Source organism: Aythya ferina, assembly GCF_964211825.1.
Source record: "Aythya ferina genome assembly, contig: HAP1_SCAFFOLD_29, whole genome shotgun sequence".
NCBI classification, from domain to species: Eukaryota; Metazoa; Chordata; class Aves; order Anseriformes; family Anatidae; genus Aythya; species Aythya ferina.
In genome coordinates, this window is record NW_028181463.1 from 157,829 (window position 1) to 178,450 (window position 20,622).

At 51.1% G+C, this 20,622-nt stretch overlaps 2 protein-coding genes across 2 annotated transcripts; one reads left to right on the forward strand and one right to left on the reverse strand.

The window, feature by feature from the left end:
- Positions 1 to 914: 914 nt before the first annotated feature.
- LOC311428014 (olfactory receptor 14A16-like) lies at positions 915 to 1,874 on the forward strand (the record flags this gene model as incomplete). The annotated part of the gene is made up of 1 exon (XM_084539582.1): positions 915 to 1,874. The coding sequence occupies one exon, from the start codon at positions 915 to 917 to the stop codon at positions 1,872 to 1,874; it is 960 nt and encodes a 319-aa protein (XP_084395708.1).
- Positions 1,875 to 9,788: 7,914 nt separating this feature from the next.
- LOC311428015 (olfactory receptor 14C36-like) lies at positions 9,789 to 10,730 on the reverse strand (the record flags this gene model as incomplete). Its single annotated transcript, XM_084539583.1, has 1 exon — positions 9,789 to 10,730. One exon carries the CDS (start codon positions 10,728 to 10,730, stop codon positions 9,789 to 9,791), a length of 942 nt encoding a protein of 313 aa, XP_084395709.1.
- Between the last annotated feature and the right edge of the window lie 9,892 nt (positions 10,731 to 20,622).

A 20,622-nucleotide genomic window follows, 5' to 3' on the forward strand; every position in this document is an offset into this window, starting at 1 on the left:
TGAGGCTCTGGCAGCAGGGCCATGCAGGTGGGGTTGCCAGAGGGGTCTTCTACAGCTGGCACATCTGATGGCTGATAGCATCTGTCAGGGTCGGTCTCACTCTTTTGGTAATTTGGACTAGGAGAAACTTTAGAGAATGGCATTTATGAATGGGCATTTCAGGAGGAAGACTGAGGCTCGCTTAGCCTGAGGAGAAAGGCTTTTTTGGATTCAGTGCCCTAAGTGCCAAATTCTTGCAGTGGAGGGGAATCTGAGTGAGTGTGAGCACACAGCTTGTGGTCTGGGGTCTCTTAGCATGGACAGGGAAGAGATGTGGGGACAGAGAACCAGTTCCCAGCAGGGCTATAGGCAGGCAGTGAGAGGGAGCTGCTGACAGAAATGCTGTTTGGGGGAGGGCTCAGGCACCTCCCTGGGACAATCGCTGCTCTTCTCTCCCACCAGCACAGGGCAGCTGAGACCAGAATGGATGGACAGACTGGCTGTGCTCTCTGAAGTACACTCTGCACTAGAGGAATAGTATCTATGACTCTGAGGATCCACAAGGCTTTTTTTGTAGTGCAGCAGGAACGACAGCATAGAAAAAAAAAAATTGCCAAAGCCCTTCTCTGCCATTAGGTGATTTGGGAGTAAAAATTTCTTCATATGAAGAGTTAAACTGATCTGACAATACCCCATGCTCCTCTTTACTTTTTTTTTTTTTTTTTTTATAGGTAGGGACTGTTAACTACACTGCCTACAGAAGAGTCCCCTGTTCCCACGGACTACTTTAGGCAGCATCCGTCAGGGCTCATGAAATGGACATGCCTAATGTCTGCTTAAAAGGCCAATATTGAATCAGATATCAACAGATAGTTGTGTTGTATTTTCTTACTGCCTTTTCCCTCCTTGTAGAACCCCATGACCACAACCAGCAAATGCCCAACATCAGCTCTGTGAGCGAGTTCCTCCTGCTGGCATTCGCAGACACGCGCGAGCTGCAGCTCCTGCACTTCGTGCTCTTCCTGGGCATCTACCTGGCTGCCCTCTTGGGCAACGGCCTCATCCTCAGCGCCGTAGCCTGCGACCACCGGCTCCACACCCCCATGTACTTCTTCCTCCTCAACCTCGCCCTCCTGGACCTGGGCTGCATCTCCACCACTCTGCCCAAAGCCATGGCCATATCCCTCTGGGACACCAGGGCCATCTCCTATCAAGGATGTGCTGCTCAGGTCTTTCTCTTTGTCTTCTTGATTGTATCAGAATTTTATCTTCTCACTGTCATGGCCTATGACCGCTATGTTGCCATCTGCAAGCCCCTGCACTACGGGGGCCTCGTGGGCAGCAGAGCTTGTGCCCAGATGGCAGCAGCTGCCTGGGGCAGTGGCTTTCTCAATGCTGTCCTGCACACGGCCAACACATTTTCCCTGCCCCTCTGCCATGGCAATGTTTTGGACCAGTTCTTCTGTGAAATCTCACAGATCCTCAAGCTCTCCTGCTCAGATGCCTACTTCAGGGAAGCTGGGCCACTTGTGTTTAGTTTTTCTTTAGCATTTGGTTGTTTTGTTTTCATTGTGGTGTCCTATGTGCAGATCTTCAGGGCTGTGCTGAGGATGCCCTCTGAGCAGGGCCGGCACAAAGCCTTTTCCACGTGCCTCCCTCACCTGGCTGTTGTCTCCCTGATGGTCAGCACTGGCATGTTTGCCTACCTGAAGCACCCTTACATCTCCTCCCCACATCTAAATCTGGTGGTGGCTGTTCTGTACTCCATGGTACCTCCAGCACTGAACCCCCTCATCTACAGCATGAGGAATAAGGAGCTCAAGGAGGCACTGAGGATGTTATTGCAATATTCAGTATTTCAACGAGGAACTGATCTTCTGCATGTGACTCCCTGAAGTATACCTGGACAAGGCAGAAACACCTTTGTTCACATATTTCAAAAACTGTTCATTCTTTTCAATATTATTCCCATATGCTAAATATGTCTTTATACTTTTATTTTATAAATTTAATATATTTTTCTTCTTCTGTGTCCTTCTACCTTTTCTTCTAAGCCAAAGACTTCATGTAGAGGTGCTGCTAAGCTCTTTGTAACAAACTAAATAAAGGAACCAGCAGGTAATCAGTTTCTGTGGATCTCATTTCTCATACACTCTTCTCAGATACAGCAGTGGTTGTGGGGTGAAGATCCCTGTTGCAACGTGGTGGAAAGCCCTGGTGTTGTTTGGGGCTGCCCTTTTCTGCCCTGGCAGGCACTCCTTGCCTGCAGCCTTTGAGTCAGGGTTGCCACTTTCTTGGACCCACGAACACTGAGAGCAGCAGGACATGGTCGTTTTGGTGCTGGTCTCACTTCTCTTCCACACTGCTGTCTTGTAGCACCACTGAATGAGAACTGGCCTTCCAGCTAACACCCCTAGGAGTACGGCTTTCAAAAGTGAGGTGGAAGAAGCATTGAGGAAGCAGCCTGATCTGATGTGAAAGTTCTCCCTGCTCAGTGCAGATCTTAGCACTGGAAACCTCCAGAGCTCCCTTCTGACTCTAATCCTGAAGGAAAGAAGGGCAGGACAGGAAGATAGGGGGAGGAAATACTGCGGTGGGTTGAGGTATTGCTGACATATGTAATCCTTGCTCCACATTGTCCTCAGGGTTACATCATGAATGAGTTCATCCCCAAAAGATCCTCTGCACCATGAGCACCCGGTGTCCAGCTGGTTTGGAGATACTGCAGAGACGTTCTTCTGATGCTTGTGTAACCAGATTGGTGATGGCAGGAAAAGACTGTTCCTTCACCAGTGATCAACTTTCTTCTTCATGTTAGGCCACAACTGAACATCCCTCACAATTCTTAGAGTGTTTGCTTTATGTCAGGGATGAACTGCATTAGGTCTCCTTGATTAGTCTGAGGCACAATGCAATACTTTTTCCCTTCTGCCACTCCAGCACAAAACCTCTGAATATTTTTTCCACATTGACCTGATGGGGCATTTCACATTTTTTACTTTCATATCCCTGATGGAAGGGGATGATTCCCAAACTAGGATAAGCAGATGGGTTCTGCTTCAGCCATTTGAACTGTCCTGTTCTTGAGTATTTCAGCCTGAGTTTTGCCACAACTCCTGCACTGTAATGCATCCCTTGTCTGGCATTACCCTGTCCCCTGTACTGTGGGATGACTGTGCTGTGGTGGGACGTGTTTCCAGTGAGTCGTCTACCAGACATCGTAAAGAATACTATAAGCAGGACTAGAGGGGTTCTGCTTCCAGCCATGGGGAGGCGGGGAAGAAAGGAACAATCACGTTTACTGGACTGGGTATAGTTACTGGCCTGGTACATCACACCCACAAATGTATCAGGCTCTACTGACACATCAGTACTCACCGGTGCACAGAGTACCCTAATGCCATCAAGCTAGAAAGAGGTAGAACCCACCTGTATTTCTGGAGTGACAGGGGGAACCCAATACATAACTGTACTGGAGACTGAGGTGAGTCTAACTGGGAAGGAATGGCAAAAGCACCCCATTGGGACTGGCCCAGAGGCTATGTGCATCCTCGGCATAGACTGCTTCAGGAGAGGGAATTCAGAGTTTCAAGAGGGCACCACCGGTGCGGCTTTGGCAGAGCTGCCTTGGAGACAAAGGACATGAAACAGTTGTCTACCTTGCTTGGCCTGCCACAGAATCCTTCTGTTGTGGGTTAGCTGAGGTTTGAAGAACAGCAGGTGCCAATGGCTACCATGGTGGAGCACCTGAGGCAGCATCGCGCTAACTGAGACTCCCTGATTGCCATCCATGAGCTGGGTCATCAACTGGAGAGCCAAGGTGTAGATGTAGAGCTTGGCAGCGTGGTTTAATGATGGACTTGTCAGCACTAAGGCAAAGATGTATGACCTGGGTGACACGTCCCAGAGTAGTGTCAGGCACAATGCAATTCTTTTTACCTTCTGCATCTATAGCACAGGAAGTAGGACTTTGCCCTACTCTATTGACTGGGCAGGTCTTTTCACTTTACTCAGTTTAGGTTTCTGTGTCTAGAAGGTTAAATTCCCCAAATGAGGCCAAGCTCATGGGTGCAGCTACAGCCACTCGAAGATATATATTTTTTAATTTTCATCCTGAGTTTCCCACAGAAGACCCAATAGAGCATAGATGTCCAGTTGTCTGCAAAGATTCTAGCAGAATTCCTCAGGTTCCAATGGTCATTTCAATTTTATTTTATTTTATTTTATTTTATTTTATTTTATTTTATTTTATTTTATTTTATTTATTTTATTTTATTATTTTATTTCATTTTTTTCCCTAGGAACTCCTGACTTCCCTTAGAAAGGGTTTCATGTGCTGGGCTGGGCTGCAGTTACAGGGACAAAGACTACTGCTGGCAGCAGATGTGTCAGACCTCTAGACTCTACTTTTCCTCCCGATGAAGGTTTCCAAAGAAGAAGCGATAGAAAAATAGCAGAAGAAGAAAGATGCTCAAAACTGAAATATAGCAAAATTCAGGATTTATAAACAGAAAATATTTTCATTAGTTGCTTTTTGAAATCTTCTTCCTTAACTACATCATGCAAGCTCTGCAATTAGCTGCACAAGCTGTGAAGACTTAATAAAACTATGGAAGAGATGTCAGGAGTTTCTGCATTTTAATGAGGTCCATAGTGTATTTTGGCACTGATGCTATGGAGCTCAGGTACTATAGAAGAGAGTGATGTAACCGCTTGAGCAAGTAAAGTCAGGAGGAAAAGTTGAAGCGACTTGGAGTATGAATGGGCCCAACTGAGGGCTTTTACTAAGAAAGCCTCCTCAGGGATACGTTAGGGTAGATAATTAGAGGCCATGATTGCAGACTGGCAAAGTCCTGTGCTGAGAAAACTCTTGGTTGATTTTAGTGAAGCAGAAGAGCCAAGGCCTGACCCCAGCCACTGGGAGAGGAGATCCTGCATCCCCATGTCTGGCTCAAGGCTCTTCCTGGGATCTGTGGGATGGAGTGGGCAGTGGGATGCCATGAGAAGAACAGTGGTATGACACCTCTGAGCTGCTGCTCAGAGTTGAAAGAAATCAATGAAGCCTCATCAGAATTAATATAACATATCTCCCAACAAACTCAAGCCAAGGGGACAAAAACCTCAGGGCTCTTGGGGCCTTCCCTTTTTACCAGCACCCTCTGCCTTCTCCTCTGCAGGCTCTCCTATGCTGTCCCACACTTTGTCCTATTTCCTTCAAGTCTACAGACACCCATCTCTGTCCACAACCTTGCTCTCATCCTTTGTTTCACCCATGTCTCGCCAACTCTCACCAGGTACTCCTTGAAAGACAAAGCCCAGGTCTGATCAGACACAAGTCACCTCAGCAGCAGCTTCCAAGCCAGGGGCCTGCTGCTGGCCTTGCAGCTTCTTGGCTACGCACAGCCAAGCCTTGTGCCTGCTGCTGCCCACTCATGGACTCAAGCAGAAGGGACAGGACAACCCATGTTGGGGCCTTCTTTCTGCCTGGATCCTCCTGGGTCTGGAGGCAGAGGGGATCCCCCAGTCAGCATGCCAAGCAGGTGCCTTCTGCTGGCCTAGCAGGGCCACTGCCACATGTCAGCCCAAAAGTGCAGCTCCCAGGAAGAAGTCAAGGCTGACCTGCCACCTCCAGACAGAAATGACCTCACAGTCCCTTTCTGTGACAGGTTCCTGCTGCTGCCCTATCAAGTGCAGAGACAGAATTTACCTCACAGTCACTGCCACAGTCACATTGCTCCTGCTGGGGCAGGAAATGCTGAGGCAGAGCTGAGCCCTTCAGAGCACTCCCATCCATCTCCTCTTTGTGGTCGACAAGCTGATCAGATCCATGACCCCTCACATCCATCTTTGCATGCCATGTGACTGCAGAGTAACCTCACAGTTCTTGGCCTGCACTAAGGGCCAGACCCAGTATGGTACCTAAAGGTAAGGGTTAGGAGAGGGGCTGAAGGTGAGGAAGTCAATGCACAGGAACAGGGGAATCAGCTGTTAGGTGCTCATGCATCAGGGGACTAGGGCTCACCTTTCTGGGTTTGAATATAAAGAAAGATTTTTTGGGAGGGATTGGTGTTCTGCTTTGCGTATCAGGTCTGTGGTTAAAGTGCGGACAAGCTTAGTGATTTAGGGTTTGTTTAGTTTTTCCAATAATTCTACACCTAAATAGAGCATTTAAATCTAGTGTTAAGGGTAGGGATCAATGTAAGCAAGAGAGTAAGGGTAAGGGAAAGAGGCTATGACTGAGTTTTGTCTTCAGTGCAGAATTAGATGTCAGGCATAGGAGTAGTTGATTCCTGTTTGGGTGTGGAGTAACATTTAAATGTAGGAATTAAGTTTGCTCTTTGAAGCTGGGGAATAGCCTCATATAAGTGTTTTAAGTCACGGTTACAGCAGCTTCCGCATAGCCTGAACCAACTTACCTTTTACAAAATCTTTAGTTTCTGCTGGATAGTCCTATTCCCTCCTCCTAATCTCACATTTCTCCTGACCAGGGCTTCTCCTGACCACACTATATCAGTCATATTCTTAGGGACAACTTTCTAGTGGCTTTCATGATCTCAGAGTATCTGTCACAGCTCTGTTGGGTACTTTATTCCTGAGAAATGTGGCACTTAATACATGATGGAAAAGGACATAAAAGTCCATCAGAGCACCCTGAACATGTGCCCAGCAGCTCGGCACCATCACAAAAGTGCGTTTCCTGCCTACAACTTTTCTTTCCAGAATGGCTCCTATGGCTCCAGGGTAACTTTTCCCAGGCACTACGTTCCACAGTCATGCATACAGGTCCCACGTGTCTCTCCAACCCTCCCCTCTTCCCCTGCAGTAGTGGCACCTCAGCACAGCAGGTTGGTGCATCTTCAGGCTCAGGGGTGTTTCCTGAGGGCCTGCCCCGTGTGGGGAGGAAGAGAGCAAGGTCATCTCCTGGGGCATGGCTGAGCACAGCCCAGCCATCCTCCACCACGGGCAGGCCCCTGCTCCCAGGCTGAGGCACACATGCAATGTGCACATTTCTCCATCATCCCAGCTTCACGCAGGGACCTTCAGCCCTGTCCCAGTCACAAGATTTGGCTACTTCTCCACCCACAGACAGAATCACAGAATCACAGAATTTTCTAGGTTGGAAGAGACCTCAAGGTCATCGAGTCCAACCTCCAACCTAACGCTAACAGCCCTCCACTAAACCATATCCCTAAGCTCTACATCTAAGCGTCTTTTGAAGACTTCCAGGGATGGTGACTCCACCACTTCCCTGGGCAGCCTGTTCCAATGCCTCACAACCCTTTCTGTAAAGAAGTTCTTCCTAACATCTAACCTAAAACTCCCCTGGCTCAACTTAAGCCCATTCCCCCTCGTCCTGTCACCAGGCACGTGGGAGAACAGGCCAACCCCCACCTCTCTACAGCCTCCTTTAAGGTATCTGTAAAGAGCAATAAGGTCGCCCCTGAGCCTCCTCTTCTCCAGGCTGAACAAGCCCAGCTCCCTCAGCCGCTCCTCGTAGGACTTGTTCTCCAGGCCCCTCACCAGCTTCGTCGCCCTTCTCTGCACCCGCTCAAGCACCTCCATGTCCTTCTTGTAGACATACCCTGCTTTCCATCTGGGGACTCAGGCAGGACTTTAAGGATCTGCTAAAGCCATGGATTTCCTTGTTTCTCACAGCCTTCTCACAAGTCTTTCTCCTGGCCCTCCCCACTGCCCAGCACTGCCTCTCAGGTGCCACTCAGTGACCCTTCAGAAGGGCCTTTGGGCTTCCTCAATTGTCCTGGTGCTTATTAGCACCTTCCTGGCTCCTTCCTGAGCTTAGAGAGAGTCTTCTTGTCCATCAGGGGCCCTGTACTGGCTCTGGCTGGGACGGAGTTACTCTCTGCAAAGCAGCCCCTTGTGGTACTGTGTTTTGGTTGTGTGACCAGTGATGGTCACCCACAGTTGTGGTTGCTGTTTTTGAGCATTTCTTGCACAGCATCAGGGCCTTCTATGGCTCACAATTTGTGAGTTTTATTTGGTTTTGCTATTCTGTCCCCAGTTCCTCTAGAAGAAGAGAAAGCAGGTGGCCGATAGGTGTTTATCTGCTGGATGCATGAAGCAAGGACGTGTCCATGGTGCCAGGAGATGGAGGTCCATGAAGCTGCAGGAGCCCTGCTCTCTTGCCTGGCAGATCCCCAGCCCACAGTGCCTATGCCCCACAGGGCCAGCCCCGCTCCCCAGGCCAGCACAAGAGGCCTGGCCCAGCCACAGAGCAGCCTGCCCCGAGCAGGGGCCTGCACAAAGAACTTTCCCTTTGCCCTTTCCCCATCAGTGCAGGCCCAACAATGCTGCCCTGCTCTTCCCCAGGGCCATCCCTGCTCCCAGGGAGCCTTGCCCAGGGCAGTGTGTCTGTGCTAGCCTGGCTGGCCATTGCTGCTTCCTTCTCCATGATCCCTGCAGGGCCCCAAGCTGGCGGTGGTGCTGTGAGAGCCAGGGGCTGTGGTGCCCTGGAATCCCTGCAGGTCTCCCCCCCTGCCCATGCTGCTCAGGGTGAGCAGCAGACCTATGTCCATGGGGATCTCTGCTGCTGAGCCCCTTTCCATCTGCCCTGATGGCTCAGCAGCACAGGGCAGTGCTGGGAAGGGCCATGGGGTGTGTCTGAGGGTACAAAGGGCAGGCAAGTGCTTCACCAGAACTTGCCCACAGCACTTCAAAATGCTTATCCTCAGTTACTCTGCAGTCTTATGGGCCTTTGCCTGCTGGGTCTTCAACACCTCTTGTGGCATTGCAGAGCCCTCCTTTAGACCATGGAATCCTTAGATTCCCCTTTTCCTTTACCAGACCCTTCTTTGGATGATCACACATTTTAGGAGGTTCTAATCACTACCCACTGAGCACATTGTCCCTGGAGATCCCCTGACATCTCCTGGAAGCTCCAGATTCCTCTACAGGCTGGAATCTGCCATCTGCCCCGCTGCAGGGGGTGCAGTCCCATGCAGATAAATTTAAGATCAGTTGTCATCTCCTTAGGCAAGTTCTGCCATAATGGAAGCTCTTAGTGCTGCCCTTGGTTCCTCAGGGACCACCCTGGGACTTTCAGCCTGTGTCCCTCACTCCATGACTAACCCCCAGAAATCAGAAGAGCGGGGAGCAACCCCTTGGCTGTGTTCCTGCTAACACATTTGGAAGAGGTGTCCAGAGCCTGGGTTTGCCCTGAGTAAGACCCTCTTGCTACTGTGGTGCGAGCAGGGAGGCAGCTGTGACCCAGGGCTGCACAGTGCGTGCTGCTGGCTGCAGACACAGGGATGCCACTGCAGAGGGGACAGGACTGTCACCAAGGTACACGAGATCTGAGGGTTTACCCAGAAAAAAAGAAGTTCAATGTGGAAGCCATAAGAGAGCAGCAGGGAAAAAGCCACGTCCTGATGCCGGCCATGGCCATGGCTCCAGGGAAGCAGCAGCCCCGACCCGAAGGCAGCAGAGAGGCAGAGCGCAGCGGGCAGTGAGGGGCAGCCCCGAGGGCCACCGGGGCTGCTCCTTCATGTGTCAGCAGGGCTCTTGATCCTGAGCCCCTCCTGCATGCTGGTGCTGCTCCCCCAGCTCCAGAAAAGATGGGAAGAGATGGCAGCTGAGACCAGTGAAGTTCTAATGGCTTTATTATTGGGTTTATCTACACAGGGAGCCATCTTCAATAGGAAATAATTGATTCTGGGGGGGGTTAAAAATAATATTATTTAATTCAAAAGCGAAATACTTAGAGAAAATAATAATACAGACATTTAATAACAGAAGACATGATATTATTTTATTTCTGAGAAAAACTAGGATTTCTAATATTATGTGTGGTATTATAGATGAATCTGCTGAAGATGTGTGTATTCAACTAGAGTCCTGATGGAATCCCTTAGTTCCCAGTTCCTCATACTGTAGATGAGTGGGTTTGCTGCTGGAGGTACTACTGAGTACAGAAGTGACGCCACCAGGTCCAGGAACGGCGATGAGATGGAGGGAGGCTTCAGGTAGGCAAACATGGCAGTGCTGACCATTAGGGAGACGACAGCTAGGTGCGGGAGGCATGTGGAAAAGGCTTTGTGTCGGCCCTGCTCAGAGGGCATCCTCAGCACTGCCCTGAATACCAGCACATAAGATACCACTATGAAGACAAAACAATCAAAGGCCAAAAAAATACTAAACACAAGTGCCCAAACTTCCCTGAGAGAGGCATCTGAGCAGGAGAGCTTGAGGATGTGGGGGATTTCACAGAAGAACTGGTCCACAGCATTGCCGTGGCAGAGGGGCAGGGAAAATGTAGTGGCCGTGTGCAGGACAGCATTGAGAAAGCCACTGCCCCAGGCAGCTGCTGCCATCTGGGCACAAGCTCTGCTGCCCACGAGGCTCCCGTAGTGCAGGGGCTTGCAGATGGCAATGTAGCGGTCGTACGACATGATAGTTAGAATTGAATACTCTGAACCAAAGAAGAAGACAAAAAAGAGAACTTGAGCAGCACAGCCTTGATAGGAGATGACCTTGGTGTCCCAGAGGGCATTGGCCATGGCTTTGGGCAGAGTGGTGGAGATGCAGCCCACGTCGAGGAGGGCGAGGTTGAGGAGGAAGAAGTACATGGGGGTGTGGAGGCGGTGGTCACAGGCTACGGCGCTGAGGATGAGGCCGTTGCCCAGGAGGGCAGCCAGGTAGATGCCCAGGAAGAGCGCGAAGTGCAGGAGCTGCAGCTTGTGTGTGTCTGCGAATGCCAGCAGGAGGAACTCACTCACAGAGCTGCTGTTGGGCATTCTCTGACTTTGTACTTGCTTGTCTGTTGAAGGGGAGAAGGCAGAAAAAGGTTAGAACAGACTTTTATGAAGAAAATTGGAAATAAAACAAAAGGCTGGCTAACTCATATTCAGACAAGTGTCAGATCAATGAGCTTTGAAGTATTGCTGCAAAAAAACTGAGCTGAATGCAAAGCAGAGCTGCAACTATTTCCCTCACTTTATTTTATTCTAGTTGCCCTATCCTAGTTGAGGTATTGGATTTTGAAACTCCCTGACATTACTTGTACACTCACAGTGAAATCCTGTGTTTGCCAGGAGGCAAAAGGGCTGTCCCTAGGTGAAGACTGAGCAGAGCAGCTCTGCCCAGTTGTCCTGTTCTCAGTTGCTCTGTGTCACCTCTCTGAGCTGCAGGACCATCCCACTCAGATGTTTCCCTGAGAAGAAACAAAAGAAAACTGAGAGCAGAAAAGCCTGAGTCCAAGTGCATCTGGACAGAATCCTCACCTTGTCTCACGGGGTCTTAGCAGGATCTCAGCTCTTCCCTCCTAACCAGGGCTGCAGAAGCCTCACTCCAGCTTCCCAGAGACAGCCATCCAGCAGCACATCCAGGCATGGCCTTAACACGGAGGTGTCTCCTCCTTCGGGTACCTGGATGCTGCAAGGGCACAAGGATGCCACGAGAGAGCTGCATCCTGCTGGAGAGCATCATGCAGACCAGGAGGACACCCCTCAGACTGCTCTGGATATTCAAAAGCTGGGGTATCCCAATATTCAAACTGCATCCCCTGCAGTGTCTGGAGGAGGCTCGGCCACCACAATCCTGGCTGACCAGGGGTAGCTATGTTATGACATTCCAAGGGGCTTCTGCCAGACTTCCTCCCCTCACACTGCAACCCAGTAGGACTCTCAAAGCCTACTGCACTGCCCACTGCCCTCCCAGAAACAACACCCAGCAGGAGGAGACCCTTCCAGGACCTGCCGCTGCATGGCCTGCAGCCAGGCACTTACCTTGTCAAGGGCTGTGCGGGTTACTACTGCAGGCAGCTCTCAGCATCTTCCCACTCCCAGCTGCCTCCAAGCCCTCTCTCCTTTTCTTTTCTCTGTGTCTGTGCCTCTGTGTCTCTTTCCTGCTGCGCTGTGCAGAGGAGCTGCTCCTGGGCACAGCTGTCTCTCTGCACCACGGCCCTCTTGCCATGAGCTCTCTCTGTCCCACGGGCCCGGCCCAGCTCAGCAGCACAGCACCAGCCCAAGGCACTGCAATCACCCCTCTGGGGGCTTTGCTGATGAGCCCACGAACCTCAGGCACTCAGAGACAATTGAAGACATCTCTGCAGAAGTGCAAGTCAGAGGCAAGTTTCCTGCAGTGTCCCCCTGAGGGCCAGCACTGACACAGCCTCCCTTGGAGCTCGTTAGAGCAGAACCCTGGAGGCAGTGAGGACAAGGAGACAAAGGCAATGTGAAGGTGACACTGATGTGTAGGAAACCTGGATGTGTGTCACCAAGCTCAAGGGCCAGGACTTGACATCCATCCCATTTTAAGGGGGATCCTTTCCCTTGACAGGTTGCTCAGGGCTCTTTGTGGGGCAGTAGGAGATGGGGATGTGCATGGCCAAGTGCAGGAGAATGGTATGACCCCTGCCTGCTTCATGGGTGGGGGCGAGGAGGCAATGAGGCCCTGGTGCTTTAACGATCAGCTGTCTCCTCTAAGGGCTCAGTGGCAGAGACAACAGCCATAGCCATGAACACAAAGACCTGGGTCCTGCTGGGACTTTGAGCCTTGCCATAGCCCTTGCTCCTCTCCAAACCAGGATGGCCTAGAGAATCCCAGACCTGTACCTCTTCACTGGTTAGTTGAAGACACTTGTCCTTGTGATGTCATACCGGATCTGATATGGGCATGATAACTCAGATCTTTTTGGTGGCCGTGCTCCTCATGAGGCAGCTCTGTAGAAAGCTGGTCTGGTTCCTCGTGAGGAGGCACCTCTGCTCATATGGCATCCCTTGTGGTGCCCAGGCCCTCCTCGTCCTGTGTACTCTGCAGTGTCCCAGTCTGCTCTGATGTGTGGCGTTACTCTCCCTCTCGTTCAGGACTGGGCTCTTCTCCTTGTAAATGTCTAGATGTTTCTCTAGACAAAATCCTGTAGTTTCTCAAGCTCCCACCACACCGATGCTCTGTTCTGTCAGATGTTCCTGTCCGCAGGCAGACAGTTCAGCCTTCATGTGATTGTGCTGTCTCTGACAAGACAGCAGTATTGGGAGGTACAGGGGACACAGAATCACAGAGAATTTTCTGGGTTGGAGGAGGCCTCAAGATAATCGAGTCCAACCTCTGACCTAACACTAACAAGTCCTCCACTAAACCAATGTTTGGATAATACAGGAGTAACTGGCTAAATGGAATTGCAGCACAGTCACAGAAAGGTAGTGGGTGGAAGGCTGCCAGATTCTACTTTTTCTGTTCTTCATTCTCATGCATGCTGTCAGTTTCTCGGGAGCTGTGTCCTAAATATTATGGGGCTGTGCAGGACAAAGTTAGAAGGGCCAAAGCCCAGATGGAGCTTAATCAATCCATTCCTGTCAAAGACAATAAACACTGCTTATATAAATACTTTAAATTAAAGAGGATTATGAATCGTCATAAATTACTGGATGTGGGGGGAAACCTGGTGCCAAGAGATGAGGTAAAGGCTGAGGTACTTAATGCCTTCTTTGCCTCTGTTACTAGCAGCAAGACCAGTTGTTCCCCTGGTCACTTCTTCCTCCTCATGGCCAGTGCCTAACTTTTAGGGTGGTTTGTGTCTTTTTTTTTTTTTCTCTCCTGCTCTTTCCTACTGCCAAAGCAGGCTCCATCAGGGTAGAAACCACTCCTGAAGTAGGCATCCCAACCCAGCAGGCTCCTTGCGGCCTCTCAGCCAACCAGACACAAGTCACCTCAGCAGCAGCTTCCAAGGCATGGACTTGCTGCTGGCCTTGCAGCTTCTTGGCTACACACAGCCAAGCCTTGTGCCTGCTGCTGTGCAGTCATGGACTCAGGCAGAAGGGACAGGACAACCCGTCTTGGGGTCTCCTTTCTGCCTGGGTCCTCCTGGCTCTGGAGGCAGAGGGGATCCCCCAGTCAGCATGCCAAGCAGGTGCCTTGTGCTGGCCCAGCAGGGCCACTGCCAGATGTCAGCCCAAAAGTGCAGCTCCCAGGAAGAAGTCAAGGCTGACCTGCCACCTCCAGACACAAGTGACCTCACAGTCCCTTTGCGTGACATGTTCCTGCTGCTGCCCTATCAAGTGCAGAGACAGAAGTGACCTCACAGTCCCTGCCACAGTCACATTCCTTCTGCTGGGCCATGAGATCCTTAGGCATAGCTGACTGCTTTCTATTTCCCAAGGGACTAAGGCTCAACTTTCTGGGTTAGAGAGTAAACAAATGTTTACTGGGAAGGTTTGGTGTTCTTCTGTGTTTAGGGTATGGTCAGGCTCTGTAGTTTAGTTCATTTTTAGGTCTGCCTAGAAGCCTAGGGTTAAATAGAGTATTTTAATGCTAATATTAAGGAAAGGGATTAGGGTGATTAAAAGAGTAAATGTAATGGAAAGGGGCTATGGGGTGAGTTTTGCTTCAAGGGATACTTTGTGTTCAAGCTTTGGAGAAATGGATTCCTGTCAGAGTGTTGGAACAGCATTTAGATTTCGGGATTAAAACTACTGGTTAAAATAGTGTAAGGGCCATACATGACTGTACAAGTCAGTGTTGCTTCATAATCTACATTACATGATTCCTCTTACCTCTACAAAATCATTAATTGGCCATGCTCCTCTTGCCACCTGAAAATGTCACATCTCTCGTGTCCAGGTTGCTCCCGACCTCCCCATATCTTACTGGGATCAGCTTTCTGATGACATCCATGACATAGGCAGTATATGTCTCACGTCTGTGGGCTATTCTGTTCTTCAGAGAGAAGTGGCATTGTAGTCAGGAGGGAAAAGGGCCTAAAGGAGCATCCTGCCCAGTATGCCCATCAGCTCTGCCTCTCTACAAAATTGCGCATCCTACCTACTAGTTTTGTTTCCAGAATAGCTTCCATGGATCTCGAGGGCTCTTTTCCAGGCCCTCACAAATACTTCATTTTTGGATGTGTAGAGATGGAATAAGGAAAGCAATGCGCGGATAGAACTGAGCTTAGCAAGGGAGGCAAAGAATAACAGGAAGAGATTCTAGAGATACATAGCTCAGAAAAGAAAGGCCAAGGAGAGTGTACCCGCTCTGAGGGATGAGAAGGGTAAACTGGTAATGACAGGCATGGAGAAGCCTGAGGGCCTCGACAACATTTTGGCTCAGTCTTCCCTGCCAATCAGGCTTCCCAAGTCTTTACTTTTCCTGAAGCCATGGGTGGAGGCTGGGAGGCAAAGTCCCACCTGCTCTTAGTGAAAAGCAGGTTTGAGACCACCTGAAGAAACTAAACAAGTACAAGTCTATGGGGCTTGATGACTTGCATCCCAGGGTCCTGAGGGAACTGGCTGATGTAGTTGCCAAGCCTCTCTCCATCATATTTGAAGATTCCTGAAGGTTGGGTGAAGTCCCTGGTGACCTGAAAAAGGAAAACATCACTCCCATTTTTAAAAAAGGGTAGAAAGGAGGACCCAGGGAACTACCGAATGGTGAGCCTCACCCCTGTGCCTGACAAGATCATGAAAAAGATCCTCCTGGAATCGGTGTCAAGGCACATGCAAGACAAAGAGGTGATCTCAGACAGCCAGCATGGCTTCTCCAGGGGTAAATCTGGTAGCTTTCTACAATGGAGTGACTACATCAGACAACAATGGAAGACAGACCACCTAATTGGATTTCTGTAAGACATTTGACACTATCCCACATGACATCCTGATCTCCAAATTGGAGAGATACGCATTTGATGGGTGCACCATTCAGTGGATAAGGAGTTGGCCTGAAGGTCACACCGAGAGAGAGGTGGTCAATGGATCTATGTCCAAGTGGAGGCTGGTGATGAGTGGTGTACCTCAGGGGTCTGTCCTGGGACAGGTATTGTTTAATATCTTTATCAATGACATAGACAGTGGGGTCAAGTGCACCCTCAGCAAGTGTGCAGATGACACCAAGCTGAGTGGTGTAGTTGATGCAACAGAGGAAGGGATGCCATCCAAATGGTTCTGGGAAAGCTTGAAATTTGGCCCCATGTGAACCTAAGCAGGTTCTATAAGTCCAAGTGCAAAGTGCTGCACCTGGGCCGGGGAAATCCCATACAGGAGGATAGACTGGGATAAGAAGTGATTGACAGTAGCCCTGCAGAGAAGGACTTGGGGATTCTGCTGAACGAAAAGCTCAACCTGAGCCAGCAGTGTGCCCTTGTAGCCCAGAAGGCCAACTGTATCCTGGGCTGCATCAGCAGAGGAGTGGCCAGCAGGTGGAGGCAAGTGATTCACCCCTTCTACTCTGTCCTTGTGAGGCTCCACTTGGAGTCCTGCATCCAGGACTGGGGCCGCCAGCACATGAAGGGTGTGGGTCTGTTAGAATGGGTCTAGAGGAGGGCCACGAAGATGATCAAGGGGCTGGAACACCTCTCCTATGAAGAAAGGCTGAGAGAGCTGGGGCTCTTCAGCCTGGAGAAGAAAAGGTTCCAGGGTGACCTCATCGCAGCCTTTCAGTACTTAAAGGGGGCTTATAAAAAAAATGGAGAGTGACTCTTGAAGTGGAGAGTGACTCCACTCTCCACTTCAAGAAAATCTTCAGCACTTGTTCTCGTGGGGGACTTCAACTTCCCTGACATATCCTGGAAGCACAACACAGCCCTGAGGAAGCAGTCTAGGAGGTTTCTGGAGAGCGTGGAAGATAGCTTCCTGACGCAGCTAGTTAATGAGCCTACCAGGGGTGGTGCCCCGCTAGACCTTCTCTTCACAAACAGAGAAGGACTGGTGGAGGACGTGATCGTCGGGAGCTGTCTAGGGCAGAGTGACCACGAAATGGTGGAGTTCACTATTCTTGGCAAGGCCAGGAAGGGGACCAGTAAAACCGCTGTATTGGACTTTCGGAGGGCTGACTTTGAGCTGCTCAGGACACTGGTTGGTGGAGTCCCTTGGGAGGCGGTTCTGAAGGGCAGAGGGGTCCAGGAAGGCTGGGCGCTCTTCAAGAGGGAAGTCTTAATGGCGCAGGAACGGTCTGTTCCCACGTGCCCAAAGACGAGCTGGCGGGGAAGAAGACCGGCCTGGCTCAACAGAGAATTGTGGCTTGATCTTAGGAGGAAAAAGAGGGTTTATAAGCTTTGGAAAAGTGGGCAGGCCACTAGGGAGGACTATAAGGATGTTGCGAGGCTGTGCAGGGACAAAATTAGGAAGGCCAAAGCTCATCTGGAGCTCAATCGGCTACTGCCATTAAAGATAACAAAAAACCTTTCTATAAATACATCAACACAAAAAGGAGGACTAAGGAGAATCTCCATCCTTTACTGGATGCGGGGGAAACTTAGTTACAAGAGATGAGGAAAAGGCGGAGGTGCTCAATGCCTTCTTTGCCTCAGTCTTTAGCGGCAATACCGGTTGTTCTCTGGATACCCAGTACCCTGAGCTGGTGGAAGGGGATGGGGAGCAGGATGTGACCCTCACTATCCACGAAGCACTGTTTGGTGACCTGGTACGGCACTTGGATGTGCACAAGTCGATGGGGCCGGATGGGATCCACCCAAGGGTACTGAGAGAACTGGCAGAGGAGCTGGCCAAGCCGCTTACCTTCATTTATCAACAGTCCTGGCTATCGGGGGAGGTCTCAGTTGACTGGTGGCTAGCAAACGTGACGCCCATCTACAAGAAGGGCCGGAGGACTGACCTGGGAAACTACAGGCCTGTCAGTTTGACCTCAGTGCCAGGAAAGCTCATGGAGCAGATCCTCCTGAGAGTCATCATGCAGCACTTGAAGGGGAAGCAGGCGATCAGGCCCAGTCAGCATGGCTTTATGAAAGGCAGGTCATGCCTGACGAACCTGATCTCCTTCTATGACAGAGTGACGCGCTGGGTGGACGAGGGAAAGACTGTGGATGTGGTCTACCTTGACTTCAGCAAGGCTTTTGACACCGTCTCCCACAGCATTCTCCTCAAGAAACTGGCTGCTCTTGGCTTGGACTGGCGCACGCTTCGTTGGCTTAGAAACTGGCTGGATAGCCGGGCCCAAAGAGTCGTGGTGAATGGAGCCAAGTCCAGTTGGAGGCCAGTCACTAGTGGCGTCCCCCAGGGCTCGGTGCTGGGGCCGGTCCTCTTTAATATCTTCATCGATGATCTGGACGAGGGCATCGAGTGCACCCTCAGTAAGTTCGCAGATGACACCAAATTAGGTGCGTGTGTCGATCTGCTTGAGGGTAGGAAAGCTCTGCAGGAGGATCTGGATAGGCTGCACCGATGGGCTGAGGTCAACTGCATGAAGTTTAACAAGGCCAAGTGCCAGGTCCTGCACCTGGGGCGCAATAACCCCAAGCAGAGCTACAGGCTGGGAGAGGAATGGTTGGAAAGCTGCCAGGCAGAGAAGGACCTGGGAGTGATGGTGGATAGTCGGCTGAATATGAGGCAGCAGTGTGCTCAGGTGGCCAAGAAGGCCAACGGCATCCTGGCTTGTATTAGGAACAGCGTGACCAGCAGGGCTAGGGAGGTGATCGTCCCCCTGTACTCAGCTCTGGTGAGGCCGCACCTCGAGTACTGTGTTCAGTTTTGGGCCCCTTGCTACAAGAAGGACATCGAGGTGCTTGAGCGGGTGCAGAGAAGGGCGACGAAGCTGGTGAGGGGTCTGGAGAACAAGTCCTACGAGGAGCGGCTGAGGGAGCTGGGCTTGTTCAGCCTGGAGAAGAGGAGGCTCAGGGGCTACCTTATCGCTCTTTTTAGGTACCTCAAGGGAGGCTGTAGCGAGGTGGGGGTTGGCCTGTTCTCCCACGTGCCTGGTGACAGGACGAGGGGGAATGGGTTTAAGTTGAGCCAGGGGAGTTTTAGGCTAGATGTTAGGAAGAACTTCTTCACTGAAAGGGTTGTGAGGCACTGGAACAGGCTGCCCAGGGAAGTGGTGGAGTCACCATCCTTGGAAGTCTTCAAAAGACGTTTAGATGTAGAGCTTAGGGATATGGTTTAGTGGAGGGCTGTTAGCGTTAGGTTGGAGGTTGGACTCGATGACCTTGAGGTCTCTTCCAACCTAGAAAATTCTGTGATTCTGTGATTCTGTGTTAGGTCAGAGGTTGGACTCGATTATCTTGAGGTCTCCTCCAACCCAGAAAATTCTCTGTGATTCTGTGTCCCCTGTACCTCCCAATACTGCTGTCTTGTCAGAGACAGCACAATCACATGAAGGCTGAACTGTCTGCCTGTGGACAGGAACATCTGACAGAACAGAGCATCAGTGTGGTGGGAGCTTGAGAAACTACAGGATTTTGTCTAAAGAAACCTCTAGACATTTACAAGGAGAAGAGCCCAGTCCTGAACGAGAGGGAGAGTAACGCCACATATCAGAGCAGACTGGGACACTGCAGAGTACACAGGACGAGGAGGGCCTGGGCACCACAAGGGATGCCATATGAGCAGAGGTGCCTCCTCACGAGGAACCAGACCAGCTTTCTACAAAGCTGCCTCATGAGGAGCACGGCCACCAAAAAGATCTGAGTTATCATGCTCATATCAGATCCGGTATGACACCACAAGGACAAGTGTCTACAACTAACCAGTAAAGAGGTACAGGTCTGGGATTCTCTAGGCCATCCTGGTTTGGAGAGGAGCAAGGGCTATGGCAAGGCTCAAAGTCCCAGCAGGACCCAGGTCTTTGTGTTCATGGCTATGGCTGTTGTCTCTGCCACTGAGCCCTTAGAGGAGACAGCTGATTGGTAAAGCACCAGGGCCTCATTGCCTTCTCGCCCCCACCCATGAACCAGGCAGGGGTCGTACCATTCTCCTGCACTTGGCCATGCACATCCCCATCTCCTACTGCCCCACAAAGAGCCCTGAGCAACCTGTCAAGGGAAAGGATCCCCCTTAAAATGGGATGGATGTCAAGTCCTGGCCCTTGAGCTTGGTGACACACATCCACTTTTCCTACACATCAGTGTCACCTTCACATTGCCTTTGTCTCCTTGTCCTCACTGCCTCCAGGGTTCTGCTCGAACGAGCTCCAAGGGAGGCTGTGTCAGTGCTGGCCTTCAGGGAGACACTGCAGGAAACTTGCCTCTGACTTGCACTTCTGGAGAGCTGTCTTCAATTGTCTCTGAGTGCCTGAGGTTCGTGGGCTCATCAGCAAAGCCCCCAGAGGGGTGATTGCATTCCCTTTGGCTGGTGCTGTGCTGCTGATCTGGGCTGGGCTCGTGAGCCCAAGGGGAGCTCGTGGCAAGAGGGCCCTGGTGCAGAGAGACAGCTGTGCCCAGGAGCAGCTCCTCTGCACTGCGCAGCAGGAAAGAGACACAGAAGCACAGACACAGAGAGAAGAAAATAAGAGAGGGCTTGGAGGCACTTGGCAGTGGGAGGATGCTGAGAGCTGCCTGCAGGAGAAACCTGCACAGCCCTTGACAAGGTAAGTGTCTGGCTGCAGGGCCATGCAACTGCAGATCCTGGAAGGGTCTCGTGCTGGGTCTTGTTTCTGGGAGGGCAGTGGGCAATGCAGTAGGCTTTGAGAGTCCTGCTGGGTTGCAGTGCGAGGTGAGTAAGTCTGGCAGAAGTCCCTTGCAGTGCCCTAAGGCAGGTGCCCCCAGTCAGCCCAGAACACCCTGCCGTGGCTGGCCATGCGTGGCTCGCTGTCAGCTGCCCCGTAGCTCCTGCAGCCATGGAGGTGCCCCTTGGCAGGGCCCTGTTGGTGGCAGGGTGCTTCAGGGCAGCGCTGAGCACAGCCGAGTGAGATGGGGTCTGTGCACATCGGTAGGGGGAAAGAAGAGGAGTGTGCAGAGCAGCAGCT